Raw genomic sequence first — 27,985 nt, 5'->3', positions numbered from 1 at the left:
ATTCCCTGCTGGGAACAAAAACCCTTTTGTTGCATTGTTTTATTTTCAATCATTTTTAAAGAATTGAATATAAAAAGTAGTGCAAAATTCCAAACCCTCCAATCTCCAATATATAGGATTTATTAAATTATTACGGTCATTAAACGAGAATACACAATTTATACAGATACATATATATATTATATATATTTCATTACTGTCTATTTAATGCTCTTGTATATCCTCACTCCCCCATGTACTCCAAGAGTTCATCCAAACATTCTCCATGGAAAAAAAAGCGTCAAATTAATTCGAATTCTTCGGTTTATTAATTTCCAAAATTCCCCATTCATTTTCTCCACTTCATTCATTCGTTATCAACGGAAGAATTCGTCACTTTTGGTTTATTATCGCTACTCTCGTTGTTGAAATGCAATAGATTCGTTATTTGTCCGTCAGTGTCACTCACGTCATCAATATGACAGGATTTCTTGCTTCCATTAGTAATCTCCATGGGTTTTCATTGATTTAGACGTCGGGAGACTTAATAGCATCAGTTAGATAACGAAAATAATACTTTTATCGAGCGTCTATTTGTTCCTCGCCCATTCATGGATTTTATTTCAGTAGTGAGGATGTGACAAAATTCCCCTCAACGACAGATTCTTTTTTAGAGATGTCTCGACAGCTGAGAGACAATGAATTCTCTGAGAAAATATTTTTTATGTCGCAGAATGACGTTTAAAAATATTGTTCAAAAATTTTCATGGGTTTGCTTTAGAGTATCTTTCGTAAAATTTTTCTAGAGTTATAAAAATAATAATAATGCCGATTAAAAGGTCCTCCGGAAGCACTCAGCTTCTTTAGAAGTTGATTAAATATTTTGTTGCATCACTCCACTACTGATTTACATTTCACACGAACGAAAAAATTTAATAGAAACAATTTTTTGTAGTTCCGTGGAATATTTTTCAAAAATATTAAATTGCGGTTGTTTGCATGAGTCATTACAAAGATGTCTGTGGAAAATAACAGCCATTAGAGACCTTAAAATTCCACGCCTAACAAGTTTGTAACGTAATTATTCGTAGAAAAAAATTAAATGCAGTTTCAGCGCGAGTTTTTCTATTAAATCTCTTCGTGCATTCGACGAACTATTTTTTTATTGAGCTAGCAAACTCTGGGTTTGAGTGTAGCAATAGAGAACAAAATTAATTATCTGATTGAACGACAATAATGTTCTATTTCACTGAATCCCAGAGTCACCTGATTTTATTTTCAATCTTCCATCGTTCAGCAGCAGCAATTACGTTCACAATGCTCCAGTGTCCATAAATTTTCACATTTATTATGCACAAACAGCGCCAATGCTTCAAGTTTCGTTGAATGTACAATTATCTCGGACACTGCACACTAGTCAGTCACACAAGCCCTCCGCCAATCGCAATTACCCGGTATTCTTTCATTAGAAATGAGGATTACTCTTTATTATTACAACTTTTAAATATTAATTAGACATTTACAAGTAGTATTTAATCTTAAATTATTATATTACTTTCTAAATTCCATTTCGTTGCTGTGCAACATGCCCTTCATTGATTAGTGTTTTATTTCCTCTCGTTCTTTTCCATCCGAAAGGTACAATTATCATCAAACGAACAACTTCAGCTTTGGCAAGGTGACAGTTCGACTATTTTCATATTATTTTAATTATCTGAAATGTCTGTTGCATATCTAAGAAGAAAAAAAAATACTGGCGAATAGTTCAAATGGTTTCAATCGATTTAGGCCTGAGGCTTTGCGGATTTTCTATGAACCTAATAGAGCTATCAAAATTATCGCTCAAACTTTTTGTAGAGAACATTGAGAACTATAAAAATGGTTCGACAAAAATTTTGCTCTCTCCCCTCGATATTGAGATATTCATCGAAAATCGGGCAATTATCAAGATGGACGTAAACCATTTTACCCCTTCGCTCCTGAATTGTCGTTATAGGCAACATCAAAACATTGAATGGTGCGATTTTGTCTTGAGTATCCTGTTGATATTAATACTATTTGAACTAGTTGAAGAGAAATAATTTCAGTGAAAAATAATCGAATGCAGTGAATCCAGTGATGAATGTGGTATTTCTGCGATTTCTACGTGATATTCGATGAATAAAAAACTTGTTAGCCAAATCAACTTCAATGTAAATTGAATGGTTGTAAACTGAGCAATTATTCAAATTAACAAACAGATTTAGCGCTTCGCTGATTATTTACATTTAATTGCAGCACCAAAAGTGAACATATTTGAAAAAGCCTTGTTCAGCCGCTCCATCACTGAATTCTTCCCCAAGTATTAAATACCCTTGTACTCAATTAATAACACCACGTGACTCCGGGATACCGTAACGTCACTAAAGCCCTCCGCCCCAGCAATCTACCTCCTGTGCTTCCCTCAGATTCATCAATCGAATTCCCTAAATTCATAATCAGTTTCATTCTGAAGTATCTGAAATGCACATGTAGTGTAAATTCTCCTGTGTAAACCACGATATTCTACAAACATTGCCAAATAAGGAACAAAAATAAACATCTCGATGATATTTGTTCCGGTTCTCTGTTCAAATACTTCAATCGATTTTCAATAATCACTATCAATTCCAATTGAAAGATTCCCACGATCGAAAAAATTTGCTAGAAGAACCTAACAAATTCGCTGAAAACTTGGTTGATATTCTACTGAGTTTTTTAGTATTTTTCCGTTCTGTAGGAAAAAAAATAGATTAACTTTTTAATGTTTGGTAAGACCAGGAAAACATAATTAATATAGTTCGGAAAATTTTTAAAGAATTGTCCAGCAAATTTACTAGGATTTTCTATTCAATTTCTTCACGTGTTATTTAATTAATTAATCTCGCATTAGAAAAAAACTCCATAATCTTCTTCGAGGTAGAAAATTTTAAATAAACCAAAGGAATCACTGCAGTACAACCCCCTTCCTCTTCCCAACAAATGAAAGGGTTTGCTGCAATTAACCCTTAAAAATTTGTACAAATAACGATAATATAAAAATCGACATTCAAAGTGTTTCTACAGTCGAGATAAAAAATGTTCTTTTTTTACATTAAAAAAATTTGTGCCACAAGTGTTAAACGAAATTGTGCTGTTTTGTTAGAAAATTTATTCATCATCTCACGTAGCAAAATATTCTTACTCGCGCTTGCACGTACAAGTGCAACGATATCCTTGGAAAAACGATGGCGAAACTCCATATCAGTAAATTAATAAGCGTAATCGGTCATCGATCGCATAAATAAGAAAGAATAAAGGTGAAGGATGTTTTCGTGATTCTATTTTTCATTATCCCCCCCCCTCCCCCCAACCTTCAATATCATCAGCACATTTAGGGATAAAGCAGATATGGGAATTAATTTACAGGATTCGAAGACCTTGTCTTCCTTGTTCTTGCCATTTATTGGTTTTAGTTTTGTTCAACTTGTTGTTCTCCTTTGGGGACTGGAGAGAGCACGGTCTTGACGAAGCATGCGGCATTTCGTTATTTGGACGTTGGACGTTTGGGCCTGCCCTAGGGTGACGAGTCTGGCTCTTCTCCTCTGAGTCTTAGACGGGCAAAATCCTCGAAGATGATGTCGTCCTCATTATCGTCACTGGAATAACAAATTGTATAGTTTAGAGGCTTTCAGTGCAGCTTCAAAATTATTATCTTAAGATTTACGCAGTCGATTTGTGTAACTCATTTATCCTTCAAAATGAAAATTATTAATAACTTGTGAAATGCACGTCAGGAATAAGTCCACAACAACTCGCCTCTTCTCGACAATTAGGCCAATCGGAGTGGATAAGACCATTCAAGAGCTGTCAATATCAGTAGTCTAATTGTGATCGTTATTTCCCCTTCGGCCACCCTCGTCATTCCCCATATAAATGACATGAACTGAAATTTCAGCTCAATTACCCCCTCAAAATCAATAGAACTCAGTCACGATCTCAATCATTCTTTTATTTGAAATCAGATGTGTAAATAAACCATGTAAAGTTAAGCCATTTAAAGAAAAAAAAATAACCAATCAAAATAGAGTAAATGTTGACAACAAATAATGTAAATATTGACAGGAAAATATTCACGTGAAATGAACGTGAAGGATAAATCCACAGCTCATTCCATCTCCACAATAAGACCATTGGGATGGAAAAGATCATTCAAGTGCTATTACTATCAGTAGTCTTATCAGATTGTTATTCGCCCCTCGGCCACTCCCCCCAGCCCCTCACATTATGAATCACATTATTCGCCTTTTACGCTCAAGAGCGCACATGAATATTCCGAATACAGCGACTGGCCTCAGACTAGTTTGAAGAGCCACCGGATAATAGTGTCTGGTGGCTATAACATCAGAATCCAAAAAGAACAACTAACTTACGCGTCCAACTGAATTAAATTCCCCTCGTTATTCACGTGAGCATCTCCATTCTCGATCCTTTGCGTTGGGGCTGCTCGGGACGGTTGTTCCTCCTCCTCCGGCTTTGGGTGCATAAGGATGAACGGTAGTTCCGCAACTAGATCACTGGAGAAGAAACACAAACTAAAACAACACTCCTACATATGCTGAGTAGAATTTTACGGGGGAGTGATAGAGCTGGGTAGGATCTAGTACTGGAAATGATGAACGAATTTCCTCATCTCCGTGAAAAATTCAATTTTCATTAATTTCTTAAAATAAAAATAAATTCAGGAAAATCCAATGAAGTAAAAAATCATCTAATGGATTAATTATGTTCCATCATTTCGCCACCGAATGAAATTAGTTTGTAAATGGTCGCGAAATTTCGAAACTTCCAGCAACAATAACCGTAAATGAAATTACTGTAATGGAGGGCCCATGATGAAAGGGTTGAGCAATGAAATAAAAATACACTGGACCATCGAGCATACATCAGATATCTGTTAACAAGGGTTGTTCAAGCGAAATGGGGACAAAGTTTCCGTACAACGATGAAGCGGGGAGGGGGTGAAAAATGGAAGTGACTCGAGTAAGTGTACTCACCCTCCCAGTGGACCCAGGCAAAGTTTCACTTTGACTTTGTACTGGACGATGATACCGAGGTTCTCCCTCTGTGATGGATCCGCAACGCTATTTTCACAAAATAAATTTCATTTATGAATAATTCAATGGTTCCATTCTACTTTCAAAATTTATACTGAAAGCCATGCAGTTACAACCCCCATTTCGTGATCGAGTGACATAAGGATGGCTATAAAATGATTTCCCTGAATGTCTGAACAGTAGAACATGAAAACAAAATTATGGAAAAATGTAGGGAATTGGAGGTTCCTAGAAATGCTTCGACTTGATTTTTCAAACTAATAGTCCTCTGCGTGTAATAATTCTGACTCACTGGAGAACTGTTTTATCCCAATAAAAAAATCTGTATGTAAATGGTATCAATGTCCTTATATCACTCCACCACAAGTACTTATCACCGTCAAAAGACTGGTTTCCGAAATCCCCAGAGCGTACACTGAATAATAAAAAAAGCATTACGATAGACTGAAGCAAAGCAGTGCGATAAATAAAGAGTAATAACCACGGGAAAGTGTAATGAAGACGCATGCAAATGAGATAAATATCGAGGAGGTGGTAGGATGCTATGAATACCCCAGTATCCGTACGACGAAGAAGGTATCTTACGTCAAATAATTTTGTTTTATCGTTAGTTCCTCAGATTACTGAAATTACTCAATTCCATCTGGTAATTAACGCTACTCTCTTCGTCACCACTTCAACGTATCGTTTTCTCGCTAACTAACGTGATAAAACCGAAGTAAATAATCGCTTCAAGACGTGGATAGCGAAATTCAAGCGAGGGAAACTGTTGATCAAATTAGTCAAGACTATTTCAATCGATTGAGTAAATCTATGAAGGCGGCATACCTAGGGGTCTTTTCATGTTCCTTTCGACCGACTGGTGAGTGAAATAATCGTATGTCCGGGATAGAAATTGAATGCGAAAAAATTTCAGGCTTCATGGATGGGATTTTTTTTACCGGGAGACGAGGTGAACGAGAAAAATCTGATGGAGATTATCTATCAGTTGCGATGACGAGGTAGCGGTAGCGTATTGACATTATAGGAATTTTTATCGCGAATGATATATCACTCCAGGAAAAATTGGATTATTTTTGGGGAATTTTTAGTTAACCCCCGAGTTAACCCATCCCATTCTACCCCTTCCCTACCAACTGGGCGATTGCGGAGAAAACTAGATGATAAAGGCTCATGATAGGTGAAACACTGAATGTGAATAGTCGGATGGGGATGATTGGGACATCCAAAGGAGCGGAAGTGCACATTCATCGATTTTCACTTATAACGTTCAGTATCTCGAGTCAACCACCCGCCCCTATCGTCCCGTAATCGCGATGCCTTACGGATATCCTGCAAGCGGATCCAACATAAAACATGAAGAGAGAAGTCAAGACTCATGGTGACAAAAAAAATAAATAAATAAAGATATCACAAAATGAATAAAAATTGCAGAAGTGTAATTAACTTCTCGATAATCGCAATTCGCTGGACTGTCAATTTCAATGATAAAAATTTTGGCAATTTAATGTGAGGCTTACAGGGTGCTGGACGCCAAATTGGTGTCCTCGTGTTTGAGCTGGCCGTCAAGGGCAAGGGCCCATTTATCAGTGTTGTTGGCCAGCAGCGGCGTCAGCGTAAAAACTCTGCTCAGCGTGAAACCAGGACCGACTGTGGTACCCTCCCTATCACAGAACATTACGACAAATTGTCATAGATGTTTATCGAAAAATAAAATAACTGTCTGATCGCCCTTAAGAGGGTTTTGATTGTTCGCAATGGCCCGGATTATCGAGATCTTTGGCATGAACCGAGAGCAGTGTCTGCTGAATTTTACCCTGAGAAAACCTCGAGAGGAATTTCACGAGGGAAAATTATCAGAAGTCACTTGAATCTCCTTAAGTCTGAAACTTCAGTTAAATCCTTCCTGCCATTATCCCTCGAATATCATCGTTAACGTCAACGTCCCGGTCGCTCATCTAAACCGCAATTAATGTCCAGCTGATGACAATTATCATTCAGTCGGGAAAAAAATGAGAGAAACGAGGAGATGGAGTGTTCGATTGCTAGAAAATCCTAATGGATTTCTCGTCGTACAGATTTTGGAAAAAAAAAATGGTATCTCAAAATTAAATTGAGCATTACTACAAAATGTAATTACAAAAATTCCGTTATCTCTCGTAGATTGGGAGATATTTCTCAAAAACTCGACTCAGAGATAAGTTAATTTATTCTAATTCTTTACTGAAATAAGACTCTATTTCGCGTTCGATAATACGTTTCTTGCGGTATGACATAACCGCACTGTTTTATGCCACTAGGCCCGATAACCGCGATCTAGCCGAGTAATCGGGTCTAGTGTTATGAATGCCATTTCCGCAAAATTCTCTAGAATTTTCTGGGATTTTTTTTTCGTTCATAAACTCTCACATCGTCAGACACGCGAGGGAGTTTCTCGCGATAGTGTCTGAGACTTCGTGTGCTGCACCCAATTGGGAGTTGTGACGTCATCTAGCGATTGTTATTCGCGCTCAGGTTGTTCTAGGGATGATTATATCAGTGATAACGACGCCGCTATGGCTTGGTACCTTGCATTCGTTTGGAGATGTGAAAAAATCGGGGGAAAAATAAAAAAATGTGGATCGTCGGTCGAAAAGACATCTCTTGCATGAGATTTTCATGAGTCACTCGTTTATCTCGTCCACTGGGGTATGCCAGGAGATCAGTGCTGATTAAATCGATAGAGTAATCGAAATAAACATTGCGGGGAGATGTTTCAGTGTGAGAAAGATATCTTGGAGGAAATTTTATGGAAAAAAACCGCGAATCACGCGTCATGAGACGAACGAGTTGACTAATGAATAGACTTATGCATTCAAGCAAATAAACATGTCCTCGATTTCCGGAAAAGTTATTCGCTTGACAAATTTTCTATTCAATTTTTTCTACGTCACATTTATTATTATTTTAGTGTGACATATAAAAATTCGATCTTAGGGAGTGAATGAAGTGGATTGGATGAGACCTCAAGATATTTTTTCTCAATGAAAAACCTTCGCCAGTAAAAACAAACCAAAAAAATCACCAAAAAAACGCCAGGATAGAGGATGAGAAACCACCACCGCAAACCCACAGAACACAAAGAAAAAAAAACTAATAAAAGGAACATGTAGAGAAACAGAACAGAGAATCGAAAAATTGCAAACAAAGGGGATGAACTACATTCCACAATATAATTCTTCCAACACAAAAGCTAGAAACAAAATCCGCAGTCCTAAAAAAAATGACAGTTCATTCATAAAAATAGAAAAAAAAACTAATGAATGATACAAATAAAAACTGTTCCGTTGCTATTGCAATTCCTTTTACCAATTCTACATTTGTTAAATGACCGAATGGAGACACAAAACTGAGAGCACGAGTTGCACCGTGAAACAAGCCCCCATTGAATGAAATAATCGGTAATTCAGACTTAATGGGAAATTCTGTGGAACAACGAGTGAAAGACAATACAAGAGAGCATGAAATAATGGCGTTGACACAGATTTTTCATTCCCCCACCCCCTTCATGAAATTGCAAAATCTCTCGATTTCCAGTTTAATGTCTCCATTTATATCTCCTCACAGCAGCTATTTGCCCACTCCCATAATTGGCGAAAATGCTTTTCCGTAATGGCTCACATGGTACTAGATGCTAGATTGGTGTCCTCATGTTTCAGCTGCCCATCTAGGGCGAGGCCACGCTTGTCCTTGTTGTCGGCAAGGGTTGGCGTTAGGGAAAATACCCTGCTCAAGGTGAATCCTGGCGCTACCCCTATACTGCCAGGTCATATCATGTTCATTTTTTCTCCTTATTCATTAATTTATCGTAGTATTTCCAACAAAGTGACTACAGTTGGAGGTTTTCGGTTGAATATGAGCTCCTATTTCCTATCAATTATTTATCGTGATTGCTTGAAAAAATGAGAATCTGATTTTCATTGTTTTATTACATTTTTTAGTTTCTAATTTTCTAATTAGAAAATGCAGCAAAAAATACGGTACGATAAAAAAAATGATCGATGTTTTCTAAATATGTTTCAACTTATCCTCTTCATCTTTTTTGGCACATTATTTATATCCACAAAGGTGGTAATTATCTATCATTTCTGTACCATTATCTCTCCTATCATGAAAAAATCACAGTTTTCCAATGCGCAACATTCGATTTATCGTTGAAAAACCAGACTCTTCTCATTTAACTCAACAACAATACACAATAAATCCTTGATTAAATCCCACGATGATTAAACATTTGACCTTTAGCATCTCATTCAACGCGGATAATTCACTAGTTGACAGAGCCAATTATGTGGGTTCATTACAGTCACGATGAACCTAAGGGTTACTTAGACTGAAAATTCAAATCCACGTGTGACGTCATCCCATGACAGCTAAAGGCCAAGTATTTAAGGTCAACTGTGTACACCCGGAAATTCGTTGATGGCATGAGGGAATTAGGGAAAACAGGAAGTTTCTGTGGTACGCGGGGGGATATGGGAAAGGGGGGAATCACTATTTCCCCCGAAGATCCGAGGGGACCTTGCAATAATTAATTTTCGCTTTTCGATGCTGCTGACTGATTGGTTTCCGTCACGATTTCAAATAATTATTAATTATTCATCAGCGTTGAATATTTTTGAGTGACATTTCCTGTCAGCTTTGTGGAATTTTCGCCGTTGCAAACGTAAAAAAAGATCAATGAAAACATATCGAATTTAGTTCTGGATAAAAATATTTTTGAATGTTGAAAAAATTCAAAAAAAAATTCCTCTCAAACGCAGAACTACTTTTTCATCTGTCAATTGCTGCAGGAAAAATTAACTCATATCCCTCGAATCTCTTCAAGATAAACAACAACAGAATTATTATTTTTAAAAAATTGTGAACAATACTCACTCGCTCTCCGCCTCAGCAACAATACACTTATACTGTGCAGTAGAGAACAAACAGATATCAGCGAATTGTCTCACTGACACCTTGATCTTCTTCACTGTTCTATTACTGTTATTAGCGATGTGTACATTGACAGCGATATTTTCACCGTGATGATACAGTTCTTTGTCGAGCGACGCTTCTAGGTGTAATCTATTGGGTGACATCATGAACTCTTTACTGACTTCCACCGATGGTTGCTCACCTTGTCTGGACGGTGCATACATTATTTTACGAATTGCTAATCTCACCGAATTCCTAAAAAAATGGATTTCGTTAGTCCCACCGTAATTGACGAGTGTCAATTTTATTCTTATTTTTTTACTCCCGAATGGAAACTTGGCACCTGTTTCAATTTAGATTTTTATTTTTCAGCAATAGGCCAACTAAATGCGGTACGATAACACCAGATATGAACAGAACGAGTTTACATTTTTCTTTTCTAAAAATCACAACTAAAATTTGAGTAGTTGAAGTGAATGGAAATCTTGATTAAATGCCAGCTATACCCTGGTTGTACCTCCAGTGAGTGAAGTTCAAGTTGATATCAGAAAATTGAAATAAAATCATGCGAATTTCCTATTGATGAGAGTTCTCTAAAAAAAAAGAGGAAAACAATAAAATAATGATCAGAAGGTGAATCCATTCGGAGGCAAATTGCTAATTCATTAGCACCAATAACTATACTCATTTATAAAAAATAAAATTATCCACTTGTTTCTAAATACATTAACTAAGGAACGTTATCTCATTCGTATAATATATCACATGGAAGTCAGGAAAATTTAGCGTGATAATTTTCCATCGAATCCGCTCCTCACATTTCCAATCCAAAAAATTATTTTCCACTCGTACTATTTCCCTGACTTCCCAATGGTGAATTTATTACTCACGAGTCCCGGCTTTGTGTTTTTCTAATAAACGAAACGATCTTTTAGTCATATTTTCTCCCCATTCCGATACACACCACCAAAAAATAATAAAATCATCACCTTTTGTGTGGCCTATCATCCTGCGTTCCTCCGACAAATGTCTTCAGTTCGTAATCAACCCCACAGGGTTTGCCGGTGTCACCAGGGGCCGGCTGAAGTGTCACCGAGGCAGGACAATGTGGTGGCAATTCAAAATAAAATGGATAAGCATTTTCCCCTAATTTTTTTAACAATCTCTCTTGTAATCTCGTGAGTTGTCTATGGGGTTGACTACTGGGGACTGGGTAGATTTGTTCAGCCGCTAAATAGAGGTCCTTTCTGAATGTTAGACCGAGGACATCAAGGTCTTCTCTGCCGTACCTGAACGCCGCTAGAACGTGTCCAAATACTTTTCGATCTTTCACATATTCTGGATCGATCAAAACCACTCCGTCTGTAACAAGGGAATAATAGCCTTGTTCACGACTGTACATCGATAAGTTGGAAGGAATTTAATCAAATTAATTTCGTGTTTAAAGAATTAGCAATAAATGCAACGGAAAAAGTTGATTAAGCAAAATTTACCGTGACCCCACATGACAGGGAGGATAACCGTCAATTGCATTGCATAACCGGTGGGTTAATATCAATGTTGGGTGTGTATCACTTGACAAGGTCAGACGTATGAATTCATTAAGGTCTGTTTATTTACCGCAAGCATCAATATCATTTTCAGTGTCACTTTTTGCGTCCAGTGAATTCCTCCATAAATTCCCACACGAAATACTTTCCCATTTGGGTGTGATTGGTTGGCATTCGTCGCCAATTCGCTTCTTGTCCTCAGACAGGACATTTTTGGAAACGATCTCACCCACTGAGAGTAACAATATCATCCTCCTAGAGGATTTACCCAGGAGCTAACTAACAGATCCCCAGACGTTGATCTTATTAAACCCAAATCAATTTCAGGGGATTTCCTTTTTCCTACAATACGCGCGAGTATCACGTCTGATTAAATTACCCTGGCATGGGTGCTAGGTTATCGAATCGAATTTGCGAAGCTGTCACACTGAGCTCAAATCTCGGAGTAAAACCAGTGATCTGGAGGAGCTGGGCACACCCCGACGGAAGGCCACAAAACAATTTTATATATAAATATAAATATTTCTTCAGAAATATATTTTAATGTTTCATTTGAATTTTTTTCATTTGTAAATTCACCTCAGACGTTCAGGGAATCGATAGGATCGTCTCTTTCTCAGTAATTCGCGGTCGGTTTGGTGCTGTAATACATGACTAATGTGCAATTCTTACCGATTGGATCTACATGTGTGATGTGGTCGACAAAGTCCCTCTTCCCCAGGTAGACTGTCATTTTTCCATTCGGACTGGACTTTTTGAAGACCCTTGTCGGGGGACGTCTGCTGCAATCTGATGCATCTCCGTCCATGATTCTTCTATTGCGCCCAACGCCCTTATCTAGAACATTTGAGTCTCTCTCGTCCTCCGAAAAATCCGACGTCGAGCACTCCGACTGCAAAAACAAAAATAATAAAAATTAAATATTTATTTCCCATGCACTTTTCTCCCAACATAATAAATTAACTATTTTCCAGTTCTTTATGGTCGATTTACATTTGGGTTTTAGTGAAGAACATGGACCCTTTAAAGGGCCCATTGATAAACCCAACACCTTCACTCTTAATGGAAAATCCGTGAAACCGAGACAATAAAAAATTTCGAGAAAGTAATTTTCCAAACTCAAACACTTGACTGATTGGCTAACGGGATTAAACCGGTGAAACTTTATAACGAATACAGACATCTCCCCCCGCGGCATCCCAGCTTCATCTATACTTAATGAGGCCATTTTGTGCCCACAGAACAGGGAGAAACTTTGGTAGTAGTTGGCTCGACACTTCAACACAAATTCGTATCCATTAAAACCGGACGCAATCCATTGCACGTATCCCATCCACCGAATGTTAAAACATTCATTCGAAAAAGGCGCTGCAGAATATTTTTTTTCAATTCAATTGCACCAACGTCTCCCGTCACTTGCATTAATACAACAGTTTAATGAATACACAAAAGACAATTTGCGCAGTTATTATTTCTGAAAGAGAATTCCCCTGTGGCATTCAAACTACGCACTAGGTTAATGGTTATACATGTGACTAATCACCTCAGGCATTATCTCCGACTCTCAAATAGTATATTAAAAATTGACTAATGTATTATTAATCTTGTGGTGAAAAATTGGAGTGAAAAAAAGGTGTAAAAAAATTAATTGAATTTTTTCCTTCACCGGTCACTTTGGATCGGAGGAAAAAAATTCAATTGATGTCTGGAATCATCGATAGACTGTCACGAACGGATAGTCAAGCACAGACTGAACAAATCAACGTCAGAAGTCTGTCAATTTCATGCTGGGCATGGCCGATGGTAATTCATCAGTGAGATAATATCCCATATAATAAATTTGTCGTTTGTCACTCGGCCAGTGTAACCGCCTTATCGACGGTATCATTACTAGTACCAAATGGGTGAATAATCAATGACACGTTTTTATGGTCGGTGATAAAAATAACGCGGTGGGTGAGAATGGGTCAATTAACTGTTTAAAATGAATTAGGGCCTTGTCGGTAATTTCGTTATCAATGATGAGAAGAAATTTAGTGGCAATTAATGGAGAAATTCTGATTCTCCACTGGGAATAGTCTTTTCTAAGACTGAAATTAGAAATCTTCATAACAATAATAAATAAGTGAGAGTTACTTATTAAAACAATCAATATGATTTTCTGATAAATAAACTAATTGGAGATAATGCTCATGAATGGGGAAGGGAGATGTCAAATGAAAATTGTTGCTTCCCTCGCAGTTGATTTGCTTATGAGAGATAATTCATTGCAATCACTCATCGCGTGAGTTGCTAATTACCTCCTCTCAATCACTGAATTCAATTGCATCGAGTTGAAATTATTTTTTTAACAATTTTCCGCGTAGAGTACTATATTTTTCCACCGAGAAACAGTAATCTTCATTGAAAAATAATTTTCCCTCTGCGTTTAATTTCCTCATCAAAGATTTCCTCGCATCATTCATTGGATGAGTTACTAATTGAAATACTAATTGCTTCATGTTGAAAAGAAATGATTAAAAAATGCATTCATTCTCAATATATGTCTTTAAATAAACCCGTAGTTTCAACTGGATTTTTTCTTGGTAAAAAATATGATGAAAATTACCACAGGGATACCTTGTGCCCTCCCACTGTCCAATCACGGGCAGAGAGAAAAAACATTGATCATATTCACTGAAAGGGGGTAGGAGGCGATAGAGATATTGAAACCCATGTGAAATGCCACGTGATTACGTTGGCGTTTGGTACATATTGGGTTTCAAGCACTGAGTTCCTGGCTCGTGACGTCATTAGCTGCGGTTAATCAGTGAAGTCTTTGATACGGATTGTCACCGCGTTTTGTGCATGATTTATCATTTTTTTTAATACTCAATTTTCCTGTGAAAATTTATTTTTAGAATTTCACGTTCCAGAGAAAAAAGGGGTCTATTGCTTTTTCATCTACGAGATAGGATGAAGCTGAGAGGAAGTGTGTATGTGTGTGTGTGCGCGCACGCACTAATCCAGAATTAATTCGACAGGAATAACTTTGCCAGAGTGAGGATTGAGTTTTGGCATGGGTTTGTGTATATATCTCTGGATTTATAAGCGAAGAAAAAATTTATGGCGATAAAAATTAGCGATCAAGCCAAGTAATCGTAGGGGGAAATCGATTTCTATATCGAGGGATAACGTGCGAGATGAACAGTGGATTTCCCTTCACCGTTTTCGTCGAACAAAAACGGCATTCAATATATTTTTGTCTTTTGAACTAAGATTTTGTTCCAAAACTTGTTAAATAATAATAACCGAAATAGTTCAAGCCTCCAGTACTCTCAGCAAGTCACGAAGGTTAAACAAAGCTAATTATTTACTCTCCCCATCTTACCAACAATAACTGAAATCCTCACCAAGCACATCTCTATCTTTTGATGTTCCCAGCAGCAGTGGAGAAATGAACTTAGCTAATTAAACTCAAGCTATTCAAGGGTACGTAAGTTAAACTTCCCGAGTGGATCAATCATCCAAGAACTAGACGGAGAGTGATGTTGAGGGTTATCTCCAGTTTCTCATCACTTTGCGTTGATTTCCGTGAACTGTTCACGACATGAATATGAATATTTCATGATGAACTGAGCAATCGTAGGCTCAAGAGGGCTTTTTTATTTGCGAAGACGAAAAAATGGCAAGAGTTAACGCTGGGAATCAATCAATCCTGAGTCAAGAACTTTTTACATTGACTGATCATAGAATTTATGCAAAGAATTATTGCTTCCTAGCGAAGACTTCACCAGGAAGTAATAACCTCATCTCATCATAACAGATTTTCCCGGTACTCGCAGGAACATCGTTTCATATGAATAATTTCCGTGTAATGTACGTGGAGCAGAAATTTTTCGAGAATATCCTCCCTCTGAGTTAGTTCCGGCCCATTGCGCGGTATTTCTCAACTCACGTGCACATTTCAGACATCCCCCAGATGGATCAAGACGATGGCCATTACTTTCCTCTGAATTGAGGACAACACCTATATGATTTATGGATGAGCTACTCCACAATTCCGTAATCACGCCACACGTTCGATTAATCTCTGCTATTCTGCCACCAGGGATGACTAGAATCACCCAAAAATCCAATTCACGATAGTCTGGAATTTCTTTTCACAACTACATCGAACATTCATAACGAAAATCCCCCTCTCCATCAGCCAAAATCCTCTCCTTTTCACGAAACAAGTACAAAAGACTCACAATGATACAATAGAGATGAATAGGGAAATAATAGTCGGGGGTCTGTGCTCCGCCCCTCAAAGACTCAATTATTTCCCCAAAATTATTTGCACTAATGACACACTCAAAGAAGAAATTGTTCACTTCCAATTAAGTAACGAATCAAGTAACAATTCACCTGATTTTTCGCACATTCCAGCGGATTTTGTCTACATCCAATTACATTACTATCACTCGTTTAAAAAAAAAACCCTAAACGACCTATTGAAATTGAAATTCTGATGAGAAACGCATAGTCTTCCTTGGAATCCCCAGTCATAATCGTAGTTCAGTATTTCATCAATCACCTATCACGCTATGTTGGATATCGCCATCAATATTGACTGATAATCTCCATCTAGACATCACACCATCGTTCGAATGTACAAATCCAATTTCGAAGGAATAGACTCGTCGAGCAGTCTTCGCTGTTCCTTCACCAAGGACAACCAGAATCATTAAAAAATCCAATTCAAGACACAACCTGAAGTTTCCCTCCTCCCATATACATCCAACATTCGTGTTAGAAACTTAGAAATCTTCTTTCATCAGGAAAAAAACTCCTATTCCCACAAAGGGAGTATAATAAACAAATAATGACAGAATAAAAGTGAACGGGCAAATAATAGTCGAAGGAATGTGAGGAAAATTGAGAAAATGATCATTCTCGTTCCTCCGAGGACCTCGCAATCACATATTTATATCGGAATGCCATAATATTCAACGTAACTATCCTGGGATACACCATTACGTGGGAACGATGAGGTAATACGATTTCCCCTAAAATGGAGTTGGCGTTTGTAGGATGGGAATAGGGAAAAGCGAGGGAGCGAACGCTAGGACGTACGTAGGTACGTGGTTTGTTGGAGAAGAGCTGAATTGTCTTCCTAGTTGACGATTCCCAGCTCGTAATATTCTCTCTCCCTTTTGCATTATTATTCGTACCGTAGAGGGGCATGCACAAACATGAAATGATTGAACGATGCTACTATTCTAGGAGTGATGTACACTAGTCTCACTCTCTTGAGGTGATATCGATTCTCTGCTCGCATTTTCAAATTCATCAATGCTAGAGATATAATATAGCACGTCACCTGTCATAGGACGAGGCGTTGCGTTTATGACACAATCCATCACGCCTGAGATGCGAATATTTTTAATTTATTAATTTTCATTGGGGTATTTGCTCTTAAATTTTCGAATGGGAAAATTAAATTCTGGTTCTGGTCTGGTCTATTTATTTTTTTCGCGGATTTTTTTCGCCTCCCGAAATATCTTGAAATTTCTGTGATTGAAAGGCTACCTGAAGGTATCACGAATGAATTCAATTTCCCGTGTCACCCGGCTTTTGAATAATGTACAACTCCACTCGATTTAATAAGCAATACACATGGGAAATGGGAAAGCCTCGCGGGGATGAAAGTACCTCTGGGGCATAGGAGCCCTGAAAAATAAGGGAGCAGATTGATAAACTATATTTCTGGCAACAAGTGTCTCGAGAGTATTGTCTGTATCATTTTCCAAAATTTTATGTTTGTAGATTTTAAAGAATTTTTAGAAAATTATAAATTCTCACGATCGGGAAAATTCGGAACGTCATTCTTCCATTTAAATCGTCTGTGAAATTTTCGATTTTCTCCAACGGTATGTGGATTTCTTGAGCCAAATATAAACGTTGTTTTCAATTTGACTGTGGGGGTGGCGTATTTTCAGAGTATTTATTTCGTAGGAATTCAACATCTTCAAGCACTTCTTCACTCTTTATTTTAGTTTTCCCAAATAGTTTCAAGTTGGGGGAGGAATGTCGAAGATCGACGTTGCAAGACGTCCGGAAACCAGGGAAACTATTGTGTAATCGAGTACTCCACGCTCAGAAGGCGCACATTGTTCATAAATGTGGAGACTGGTTGCTATATTTAGAGATATTCCCTTACTCAACAATTCAAGCCACTCGCAAAATTAGAAATTCGATTGATAAATTTTATAGTAAAATTCTCTGACGCAGAATAAAATATATTCATTATAAATGCATTTTTCATCAAGCTTCAGGGTAGACGTGGAGTGTAGATAACACTTTGTAAATATAAAATTGTAATATTCAGAACAAAATTCCGTCATTTTTTATTTCACGAGCGAGAGTGATATATTTTCCGACTATTTTGTTTGCCGTGCATTCCCCAACTGCGAATGCCTCTTCATTCTTTATTTAGCAGTTTTTCCCAGCAGTTCCGAGTTGTGGAAGGAATATCGAAGTTTGACGTTACAAGACGTGCGGAAATTGAGAAAACTGCACAGGTCTTTGTACGTATCGTTTACTCCGTTTTTATGAGGTACCTCGTCAAATTTTCTCGCCCGTTCAATCCCAAGGTGCGAGCATTCCCTCATATTTTTTTTTTTCATTTCGTTTCATGTTCTACCTCGCGGAATCGCGCGGAGGAAAAAAATGGTCGATGGGTTGTAGGCGAAGGGAGTGTGTCGCGAAGGATGAATAAAAAAAAGTTGAAGGAAAAAATTCAAGAAATACAGGAGCAGCGACAAAATTGAATTTCCGTATGAGGCCATTGGCAGAGCTGCACTTGGTTCTAGGGTCGATAATGCGTTGATTACGTGAAAGATGTCATCTCTCCCGGCACGTTGCTGAAGCTCATGTTTCAGCGATAAAGTTAACTGGGCCGATAACCTCTCATTGATAGAAAAAGAAATTGTGTTTGTGAAAAATTGGGTCAATGCGCTTGGGAATTCGTTATTGACTGCCTCCAAGTGATTTCCTTCTGCATTTTCGAGTTGATTTAAACGATCCAGATAAAAGATAGTGATTATTTGGTTGATTATTAACTACCGCTATTTATTTACAAATATTTTTTATGGTTACGCCCAGCAGTTATATTGCTTGCAAATAATAAAATTAACACTAATAGGAATTAAAAATAATGGTGGAATTAATTTCAATGATCTCGAATGAAATGAGATGGGAACAAAAACTTTAAATGGCACGTTAAAATGGCACCGTAAAATGGAGATTCCATGCGAAGTGATAATTTCTAGCGAAATTCAATGAATCTCAAATGAGTGAAAATACAATTACTCATCGAAATTATATCGTGGTGACGCGAACAATTTACATAATTGTATTATTTTTCATTGTTCATCATTGAACCAGCACTCGTATCGCTAGTTGATGGATATCATTGCGGACATTTATATGCAAATGAATCGCTCTCATTGTGTCAAAACAATTTTCACAATAAATTTTCGGAAAATTCAGTGCATCACCCTGGAAAAATCGACTGTGATTATTCACGATTGTCGCGCCTTTTTCATCATCAGAATAAGACAGCCCTCGGCTGTTCTACTCGAACCAATCCATTGTTCAATCATCTCTCTGATTGAACAATCAAAATAACGAAGGGTATAATTTCGTATCTAGAACAATTTAATCGCGAATGTAACGAGCTTTGTTTGATAGAACGTCTGTCGGGTATTTCGCGAGATGCAATTGAGAGATAAACTCTGGGAAATCTGTTGTATATCGTAAATGTAAAAACAGTTTAATTCAATTTTTCGCTTCGGGCAACGGAATAAACGTTGTAAATAATTGCTTGGAAGATTAAAAAATTTCAAAATAAAATGGAGTAAAATAGGATAAAAATTACAATTGGAAAATAACCCGACCGTATGTTTCAGAATTTTCTACGTGAACTAGTCACTGTAATAAATGCCAGTGCAATACTCGATCGTCAGAATTTACAGATAAACTGCAATAGAAATGTCTCTCCATCAATTGAACTGGATTTGGTTTCAAGTCGTGCGAGAATGAGATAACGTTTTTCGATCGGGAAAGCTTCGTCAAATGCTTGAGGTGATTTTTTCGCAAATGGGGGATCACCTCGCGCATTTCCCGGACCATTCAGTCTCGAGTCGATAGAATACGGAAATAAATTATTCATTATTTCGCAACACATTCAGCAGCCCTTGAATTTTTGATTGAACGCGTTAACTAAGGATCAAAATGAGACGATAGTGTACGAAAATCAGCCCGCACCCATGGCAACTCTGATCAGGTTCAGTCATAAATATCACCTGACATCCGTAGAAAAACGTTTTTCAAGAAAACCTCATCGACGCTGACAATCTTCACGACTCGTCCCTATCTACCATCCATTATTCTCCTCAGTCTTCCACCGGAATTCCGCCACTTCATTTCTGACTCCACTGACTGTGAAGAATTCGAGATAAATTTTTGCTTCATGCGATCGAAGAAATTGACTGGCGTGATGAATTGGCTCGTCGTGGTATCCTCGAGACTGTTGGTCGAGGAGAACTAGACACAAAAACCGCGATATTAATAGAAACCATGACGGAGAGAGAGAGAGAAACCCCTAGAGCAACGATTCCGATGATTCTCTGGAGCTTTCGTGTTGAGAATTTATTTTTCGTAAAAAAAAATCGATGCAATTATTTTTATTCCCATCACGACAGCCTCCATTTTCTCAGCCTCAAAAAATCCCTAAATCACGTAAAAATGAGTTGAAGTAAATATATCACGGCCAGAATGATTGAATTCGTCGTAATTTCGAGGAATAAGTTTTTCGAAATGGAAACTATGAGAGCGGAATCGCGTTTCCCTGAAGCATTGAATTAAAATAAATTTAAGTAAAGAAAAAACATAATACTAATGCTATTCACTTTTCTCTGGAGTAAATCTCCCCTCAGTGGAAATCCATTTGTTAAACCAGCAGTTTTTTGCTCTTCATTTAAAATAGCTGATGGGAACGAGGGAATATGGTTTTTCCTGATGCAAAATATTCAGAGTAAAAACAAATTTTATTCATTTATTTATGTGTCATCAATGAAAAGCATGCTCTCCCGAATGAAATTCAATTCCCCGGAGTGGAGATAAATTCGGTGGCTGGAATTAAATGTGAAATTTCGATTTCATTGAGAGCGTTGAAAATTTGAATATAAATCCATCGCTATTGATTTTCTCCTGAATTTTCCGGGCCGAATGATGAGAAAATTTAATATCGTCGGATGGTAAGTTTTACAGCGTATTTCGAGAAGAATACGCCTGGAGAATTTATTGAACATTTTACTGGAGTTGTGAGCCAGTTGGTTAAGGGGATGAATTATTTCTTAGCAGATGTTGCCGTAAAGAATTACATTCTCTGACTAAAAAAAAAAAACAAACATTAATCGTGAATTAATGGCTTTTCTCCTCTTCCTTCATCACTTCTCATTTTTTATATTTTTTCTTCCAATTTTGTTTTCATAAGAAAAAAATTAAAGTCAACAAAGAGATAGTGAGAATAAATGTAAGATTTTTATCATCATTTTTCTCTCACGAGTTTGAAGAAAAATGCAGTGCAATATTTTCTCCTCCACTCCCCCATAAAAATTCACCGGAGTGAATTCCTCTTGAAACTCCTGTTAAGCATCAACGAAATATATATTTGTCCCTTGTGCTTTGTGCCTTTTACGATGTTGAAATTGAACAAAAAAGAATATCGAAGGGTCTTGTACATAATGCCCCTATATAAACGTACATGCGCTGGGTGGAAAGGGGGAGGGGTTAGTACTGAGGGTAACGTCACCGTTGGCTTGAGCCATGTACGACAGTTTCTGAGCGACTAAAAATTACCAACGAGTGTTTTTCTCCCTCTTCGTCTCCTACAGTTACCTACAGTCGCGGTTTAAAGGTTTCGTGTGACTGTTAAACCACAAGGTACGAAAAAAAGCCATAAAAATCACTTTATTTGTGGTGAAAATAATGTTTATATTCTTAAGCGATAAATTTCTCCCTTTTTTCTCACACCGTCGACTTTTTTATTCGCCCGAAACTCGTGAAATTCTAGTCAAGTGATTACTAAAATTATTAAATCTCCAAATTAAACCGCAAAATTATCCCTAAAAAAATATTCCTTTCCCCAAGAAAATATAAAAAAATATATGAACAAATGTATGTGCTAAAGAAAGCCCCTAGAGATTTTAGTCACGACACGCGAATTTTTGTCGCTCTCCCCATGCAGATGAGTCACGATACGCCCCGGGCGAAGACCCACGAGGATTTTAATTTTCAGGTCTCAATTCGCCGAAAAAAAAATGTTAAAAGTAGAGCCACGCTAGTGGCTAATGGCTAGTGAGCCGGAATCTACTCTACAGTGTAATTTCCGGTTCTACAACACCGGGTGAGGGATAAAAAGCGGAAGAAATGTAAAAGCTCAGTCAGTTACAATTTGTCATTTGTGGGGAAAGAGAAATGCAGATGGAGAAACTGCGAAAAATTTTCAATGCAGAACTTTTTTTTCACCACTCGCCGACTAACTCCTGTGATTTAATTACGAATGTGGGGTGAGAGGAGGGTCGCGGATGAGGGAGTTTTCATGTTCCAATTATTTTGGAGATTTCCGAGGATTCCGTGGGAGGGAAGCCCTTGAATCCGCAGATATTCACAATTTTTTCAGCCCAAAAACTATTCTATTCTATTCGGAAAGAAATCGTTGCAAGGGAAACTCCATTTTCGCGAATCAAAGGAGGGGAGATCATTAGAGATAACATCAAGTCCACATATTTCAATGAAAAATACTGTGGAAATTCATTACTTCAAAATTGATTTTAAAAATCGTTTTTCTCATCTATTCTCAGAGGTATTTTGTTGCTCACAATTTGTCGACTCCTTTGACCAAGCCATAAAGTCATGGTCCCTCAGATTGACGAGTGTCTCATTATGAATCCATAAAAGTAAAGGTTGAGGTTGAAGAAGCACCAGAAGTATTGTTCATTCCCGTTTCGACGATATCGGGTCGATCACCTGGGGTTAGCAGCGTCACCGGAACGATCCCAGCGGAAGTCGTCAGGGTTGTTCACCGGAAGTACGTGAGTTGGACTCAAGTGTGGCCGGTGAAATGTAATCGAATGCATCGGGTACACACTCCCCAAGGGAGAAGCCGACTCCTCATTATAAAAACATGACGATCCTACCTTTTCCCCCATTTTTATCCCCGCTATTTTCGCCTTTTCCTGTCTCGCCTTTTAGAGCCAACAAACGTCTAATTTGCATCGCGCACTAAAAGCCGGTTTCGCCAATAGTAATCGAAGTATTATTTATCATTAATTATATAACGGTGAAAACGAATAGTTGAATTTCACGTAAATTTTTCAGCGAATTTTCAAGCACTAAAAAAATCAAAGAACCGGACATTTATTTTAGAAAAAAACCTTCCGCGAAATGAGCCATCAGATAAGGGCCCCACCCGCCCAATGGATGTTATTAATTAATCCACCGAAAGCCAAAAAAAATATATGTCAAAAGAATTTCCTCCCACGCGGCGAGTGGACTAATTAATCACCCATTAATTTCACCTCCATTGAATTGAAAACCGATCCATATGGGGCCAATTACATTCAAACGCTTTTACCATTTCAATCGAGAGAGCTGTTGAGCCGAAAGAATTACCGGACGTTGAAAAATAAACCGGAGGTACTTCACTTTAATCCCGACGAAACGTGAATTTTTTTCCGTATGCGGTTTTCCCTTATCATCGGAGGAAACACGCGAATCATCTGGGATGATACCCCGAACGTCTTCAGGGCTATCAATTATTCAGTCCTCACCGAAATTGCCATGATTCAGCAGGATATAACCATCGTTTTTTCATGCTTGTTGAGATAGTGGGGGATGTCACTGTGTGGTTTTGTGGGGAAAAAATGGCCCTTTTCACGTGATATTTTTCTATCTTGTGAATGTTAAGAATGATTCGAGCAAAAGATTTATTAAATCTCTCACACTGTTTTTTTAACCAGAAATATAACATCTCGAGACATGTAAATCCTAGAGCTACGAAGAAAAGCCCATTTTATTCATCACAAAAATCCCTCAATCTTTCGCACTCCGCGTCTCGAGGACATTGCAATTTTTATCGATATGTTGCACGAGATCGAGGCATTCTTCGGAAGGAAAATGCATGTTCACAGATGTCATGAAAAACGCAACATGCAGTCTACTATTCATCCTCCATTTTCGATTGAACATACCACCCTTCGTTTATTTGTCGCTTCGCGTTTATCCTTTTGCTTTTCACTCGCTCGACAAACGTTGAATTCCACTTGATGTCACAACTCCAGAAAATTCATTCGACACAGTTTCATTGTTCTCCCATGCCCTATAACACCAGAATCTTTTATAGTGAAAAAAAAAATAGAGCGCATTCATATTGCATGTGAAAATTTCTATTTTTTAGGCATTTGACATTCTTGCTCCACTTTACAACGAAACACTCGCTACAGGCACTTATGGTAGCCGTATATACAACGTAAAAATCGATATTGCACTATCAGGAGCTGAAGTGGCCTGGGTCGAGCCGAGGAAACGGACATTCGACAAATTCAATGACATACCGTAAAAGCATTTGGAGAATGGGAGAGTAGAAGGGAGAGACTGTGAGAATGGAACAAGGGAGATGAATACGAGGGGGATACTGTGAAATCTGACGTAATTGAGATGATACATCCTACTGAGAAATCCTTCGGGAAGGCTCCAGGGCCCCCAGCGGGAGAAAGACAGTGATGACGGAGATAATGACGAGGGGACCGGGAATTTCCCAGAATTTTTCAAAACGTGGCTATTACTTTTTGTGAAAATCATTCCGAGATGGATAAATCCTATCCACATTAATTTTAATCGATGAAGGGTTCAAATGTTCGTGTAAACAAGTGGGTAATCGCATTCTCTGGTTGTCCAAGATTATTTCCAGTGATGGATGAGGAGTTCAGCTTCGGCTGAATCAATTTAGCGGCAATAATAATTTTTTTTTCTTCGCGAGGTAAAACGATTTCAGGGTTTTCAAGTGCTTTGGAGAATTGTTCCCTAGGGAAATGCTTCTCTACTGTTCTAAATGAATTTTAAAATCGTTAAATCCCTAAAATCTTTATTTCCTCCTTTCTGAGGGGAAAAAATTTGCCTGAGACTTTGGAATTTGATCGCGATGGTTCCTTATTGAGAAAAAAATCTGGATAATCCACTCTCGATTTATTGACGATTATTCATGACTCCCTTGGCACATTCTGCGTCTTTTTTATCCTCGAAAAAAAATCATGAATATAAATTTCGTTTAATATCAAAGGGGTCTTTGAACCGGCATTTTCCGCGCTCATGAAATTACTCTGCTGGCTCTCTTTGGACTAAAAAGCCCAGGCTCACTCCTTTTTATTCCACCCCAGGCCCTTTTTTCATTGGAACTAATCCCAGCAATCTACATCCGTCTTTGACACAACGACCACTGCGTGTCCCACTCGGTTGTTGGATATCCGTAGAGGATAAACAATGTCGCGACTGTTTTCCTGTTTCAGGAAGTGGAAACTCAATTATCCACTGGGAATGCTTGTCATCGAGGAAAACCCGGAGTATTAATTAAATGTCGTTATTGCCCCTTTCTTTGTTCTCACTTTCATTGGAATATATTTCCTTTATTCGTTGCATTCCTTCGGAGTTATCGTGATGAATAAAATATCGATTCAAACTTTATGATAAAAATAAATAAACAATGAATTCTGTTATAAAAAAAATTATCTACGCGAGACATTTCATGAAAGGAAACACCGCTTGAAATTTTTCCTCATTATATTACTAATATTATGACGTTCATCTTATCAGGAGTATATCTATTGAAAAACCTAATTAAACACTTGTTCTCGCGCAAAACAACTGTCTCCAACGACAATTCCCACAGTTCTATTATCAATTATCGCGTTGGGTAACCCCCGCAGTGGATTCTGGTGAAAAAATAAGAAGCCAATAAAGAAAAACCGACAGACTCTAGCAGAATATCAAACAGTTTGCCTCCACAGATGGGGAAAAAAGCCCTCAGAATCCCCAAATTTAACGATAACACGAGAATTCCTGGAAAACAAAACGAGGATAGAGATTTAGCCCAGACGAAAAGATCCCACGGTATCCAACCATTTTCCCATGGATTTCGTGTAACCGGTTCCGAAAACATAGAGTGGTACCTTTAATGCTTCAATAGGACTGGATAAAGACGGGCCGTTCACCCCGCGCGATTCAAACGTTTCCCATTTCAATTTTTTTTTGAGTCAGGGCTGAGAAAAAAGTCACACGAGGATTTTTCACTTCGAAAAATAGCAAAACTCGGGAGATTATCTCCCAAGGCCTCAGGGCTTTCATTCGTCCAGGTAATTTCTCCAGTTTTTTATAAACTGAATCGAACTGAATTTTGCCTGATTTTTCACTCTTTTATTTTAATTAAAAAAATGATGTGGGGAATCCTTGATAGTTGAGAATATCAAGGATGTATGTGAATTAATGGTAACTCAAGTTCATGAAAATTTGGGATTTCGGTCGATATAAACAACCGGTCCGCTCCATTTAATCGCTAGACGTAAACAACGGAGTTGGAGTCGTAAGTTCGAGAGAAGAAATATGTTTATTTTCTTTAGCAACTACGGAACTGTTGGAGCAAACACTCCGTGAGTTGGGGTATTACTCATTATTTTTCATGCTGAACTTCCCCGTCTTTTCGATCGTGCCAACTTTACCCCTTCCACCCCATTTTCTTGAGGAGATATCCAGGGATAACCGGGAGAGCGGAACTTTGTAATTTATCTCGTTCTTAAAGTCTCAATAAATTTCAAATATTGACAGTTAGAGCTTGATTTGAAGGAGGAATCATTAACTGAAGGCCGTGTTCATTGGTTGTATCTCTCATGCATGAATAAAATTACTTTTTTTGATAACAATATTTGAAGCAATATCTCACTAGGAGAGAAATCGATTTTCCATGCACTATTGACTCTTAAATAATTTTGTCAACGATTGTGGAGTAAAAGTGTTAAACTGCAGTTCAATTGAAATTTCCTCAGCTCCGGAAAATATTTCTGGACATATCATCTCTCAATAAATGATGAATTGGCTGATTCCGTTCATAATTCACCCAAAAATTCGTATCAGGAAAAATAATTAATTTCAGACCAAAATTGCTGAACGCAATTTCGCGTCAATAATTATTTTCTATTGGAAATCAGACATTTACCCTCTCACACATTAATAATGACTGGTTCTATGAAAAATTACGTAATCGCAGTAACGAGTGTTTGTGTGACAAAACGTCAAAATGCGCTACAGTTGAAAAATTCCCCCCGCTGTAGAAAATACTCATAAAAATCTCGTCTATCAATCAAAGTCAAGTCCACTTGTTACCTTTCCCAATTCGCCGAAAAATTCATCTCAGAAAAATCAACTGATTGCGTGCGAAAATTTTTAGTTAAAAATCCTCATCATTTAATTTTCTACGTCCACAATCTAGACATTTAAACCTGCCACATTTAAAGGGCATCCGAATGCAATTCCCCCGCAGAGAAACTCACTCCGAAATTTAATACTGACTCTTCCTGAACTCTGACATTTTCTCATACATGTGACAATAACATAAAACTTGCTAAACCCTCCGATGATGAATTGTTCCCATTGTTTAACACACCACGTGAAGGGTTCCCTCCCCTTGGAATTCCGATAGTGCATTTTTTTTCTCCACGAGTCGATTGAAAATAGTTGGAAAACCGAGTGCACGTTTCGCCGACTTTTAAAAATGTCGAGAATATTATGTTACCATTTTCGCATTTTTCCACTAAAGTAAAAATTCCAGAATTTTTGGGAACATTTGTCCCGTGTGCAGAGAGTGTCTCACAATTTCCAGTGATTTTCTTCAATGAAATTTCGCGGAAAGGGAATTTATTTCTACGAAATATTGGAGTAAAACATGTACTCACCCAGTGTTTCCTAGCGTCGTATGGGGCCCACACCCTTATCAAATGAGTAAAAATGCAAAACACTCTTGTAATGGTCCCTCTTTCACGTGTACTCGCGCTCTATCCACTCAAAATCTCAATTCACTCGTTTGTTATTATGATTTTTTTTTTTACTATTGTTTGTCTCCGGAATACGTAAAATTGTCGAAGATACGAGTCGTCAGAAACGCGGTCTGACTGTGATTACTGTAGAAATGCGTAGTACGTCATTTGAGAAGTTGTTGCTCCGTTAGCGGACGAACTGGGAACGAGAAAAACAACTAGATCGATCGCCTGGTGGCCGCGTCCGACAGCACAATGATCCCTAGTTTTTTAA

General features: G+C 37.8%; 2 protein-coding genes across 10 annotated transcripts in view; one reads left to right on the top strand and one right to left on the bottom strand.

Moving 5' to 3' along the window:
* LOC135162382 (protein FAM8A1) overlaps positions 1-27,985 on the top strand; it is a 121,464-nt gene that overhangs the window by 90,698 nt on the left and 2,781 nt on the right. The gene's annotated exons all lie outside the window — the stretch shown is intronic.
* Positions 105-27,894, bottom strand: LOC135162373 (beta-arrestin-1). 9 transcript variants are annotated; one of them, XM_064120750.1, is made up of 9 exons: positions 27,631-27,894; positions 12,272-12,491; positions 11,039-11,411; positions 10,011-10,304; positions 8,754-8,891; positions 6,614-6,757; positions 5,034-5,120; positions 4,410-4,571; positions 105-3,635 (listed from the first exon to the last, which is right to left on the bottom strand). In XM_064120750.1, the coding sequence occupies exons 2-9, from the start codon at positions 12,405-12,407 to the stop codon at positions 3,554-3,556; spliced, it is 1,416 nt and encodes a 471-aa protein (XP_063976820.1). In that variant the 5' UTR covers positions 12,408-12,491; positions 27,631-27,894; the 3' UTR covers positions 105-3,553. The 9 variants fall into 9 exon arrangements, with proteins under 9 accessions (XP_063976820.1, XP_063976817.1, XP_063976819.1 ...); XM_064120747.1 differs by lacking the exon at positions 27,631-27,894 and adding an exon at positions 13,143-13,295; XM_064120749.1 differs by lacking the exon at positions 27,631-27,894 and adding an exon at positions 13,143-13,295 and having other exon boundaries at positions 4,410-4,553.

Source organism: Diachasmimorpha longicaudata, chromosome 5 (assembly GCF_034640455.1).
Source record: "Diachasmimorpha longicaudata isolate KC_UGA_2023 chromosome 5, iyDiaLong2, whole genome shotgun sequence".
NCBI lineage: Eukaryota > Metazoa > Arthropoda > Insecta > Hymenoptera > Braconidae > Diachasmimorpha > Diachasmimorpha longicaudata.
The sequence above is the reverse complement of the archived record's forward strand: the minus strand, read 5'-3'. Positions and strand labels throughout refer to the sequence as shown.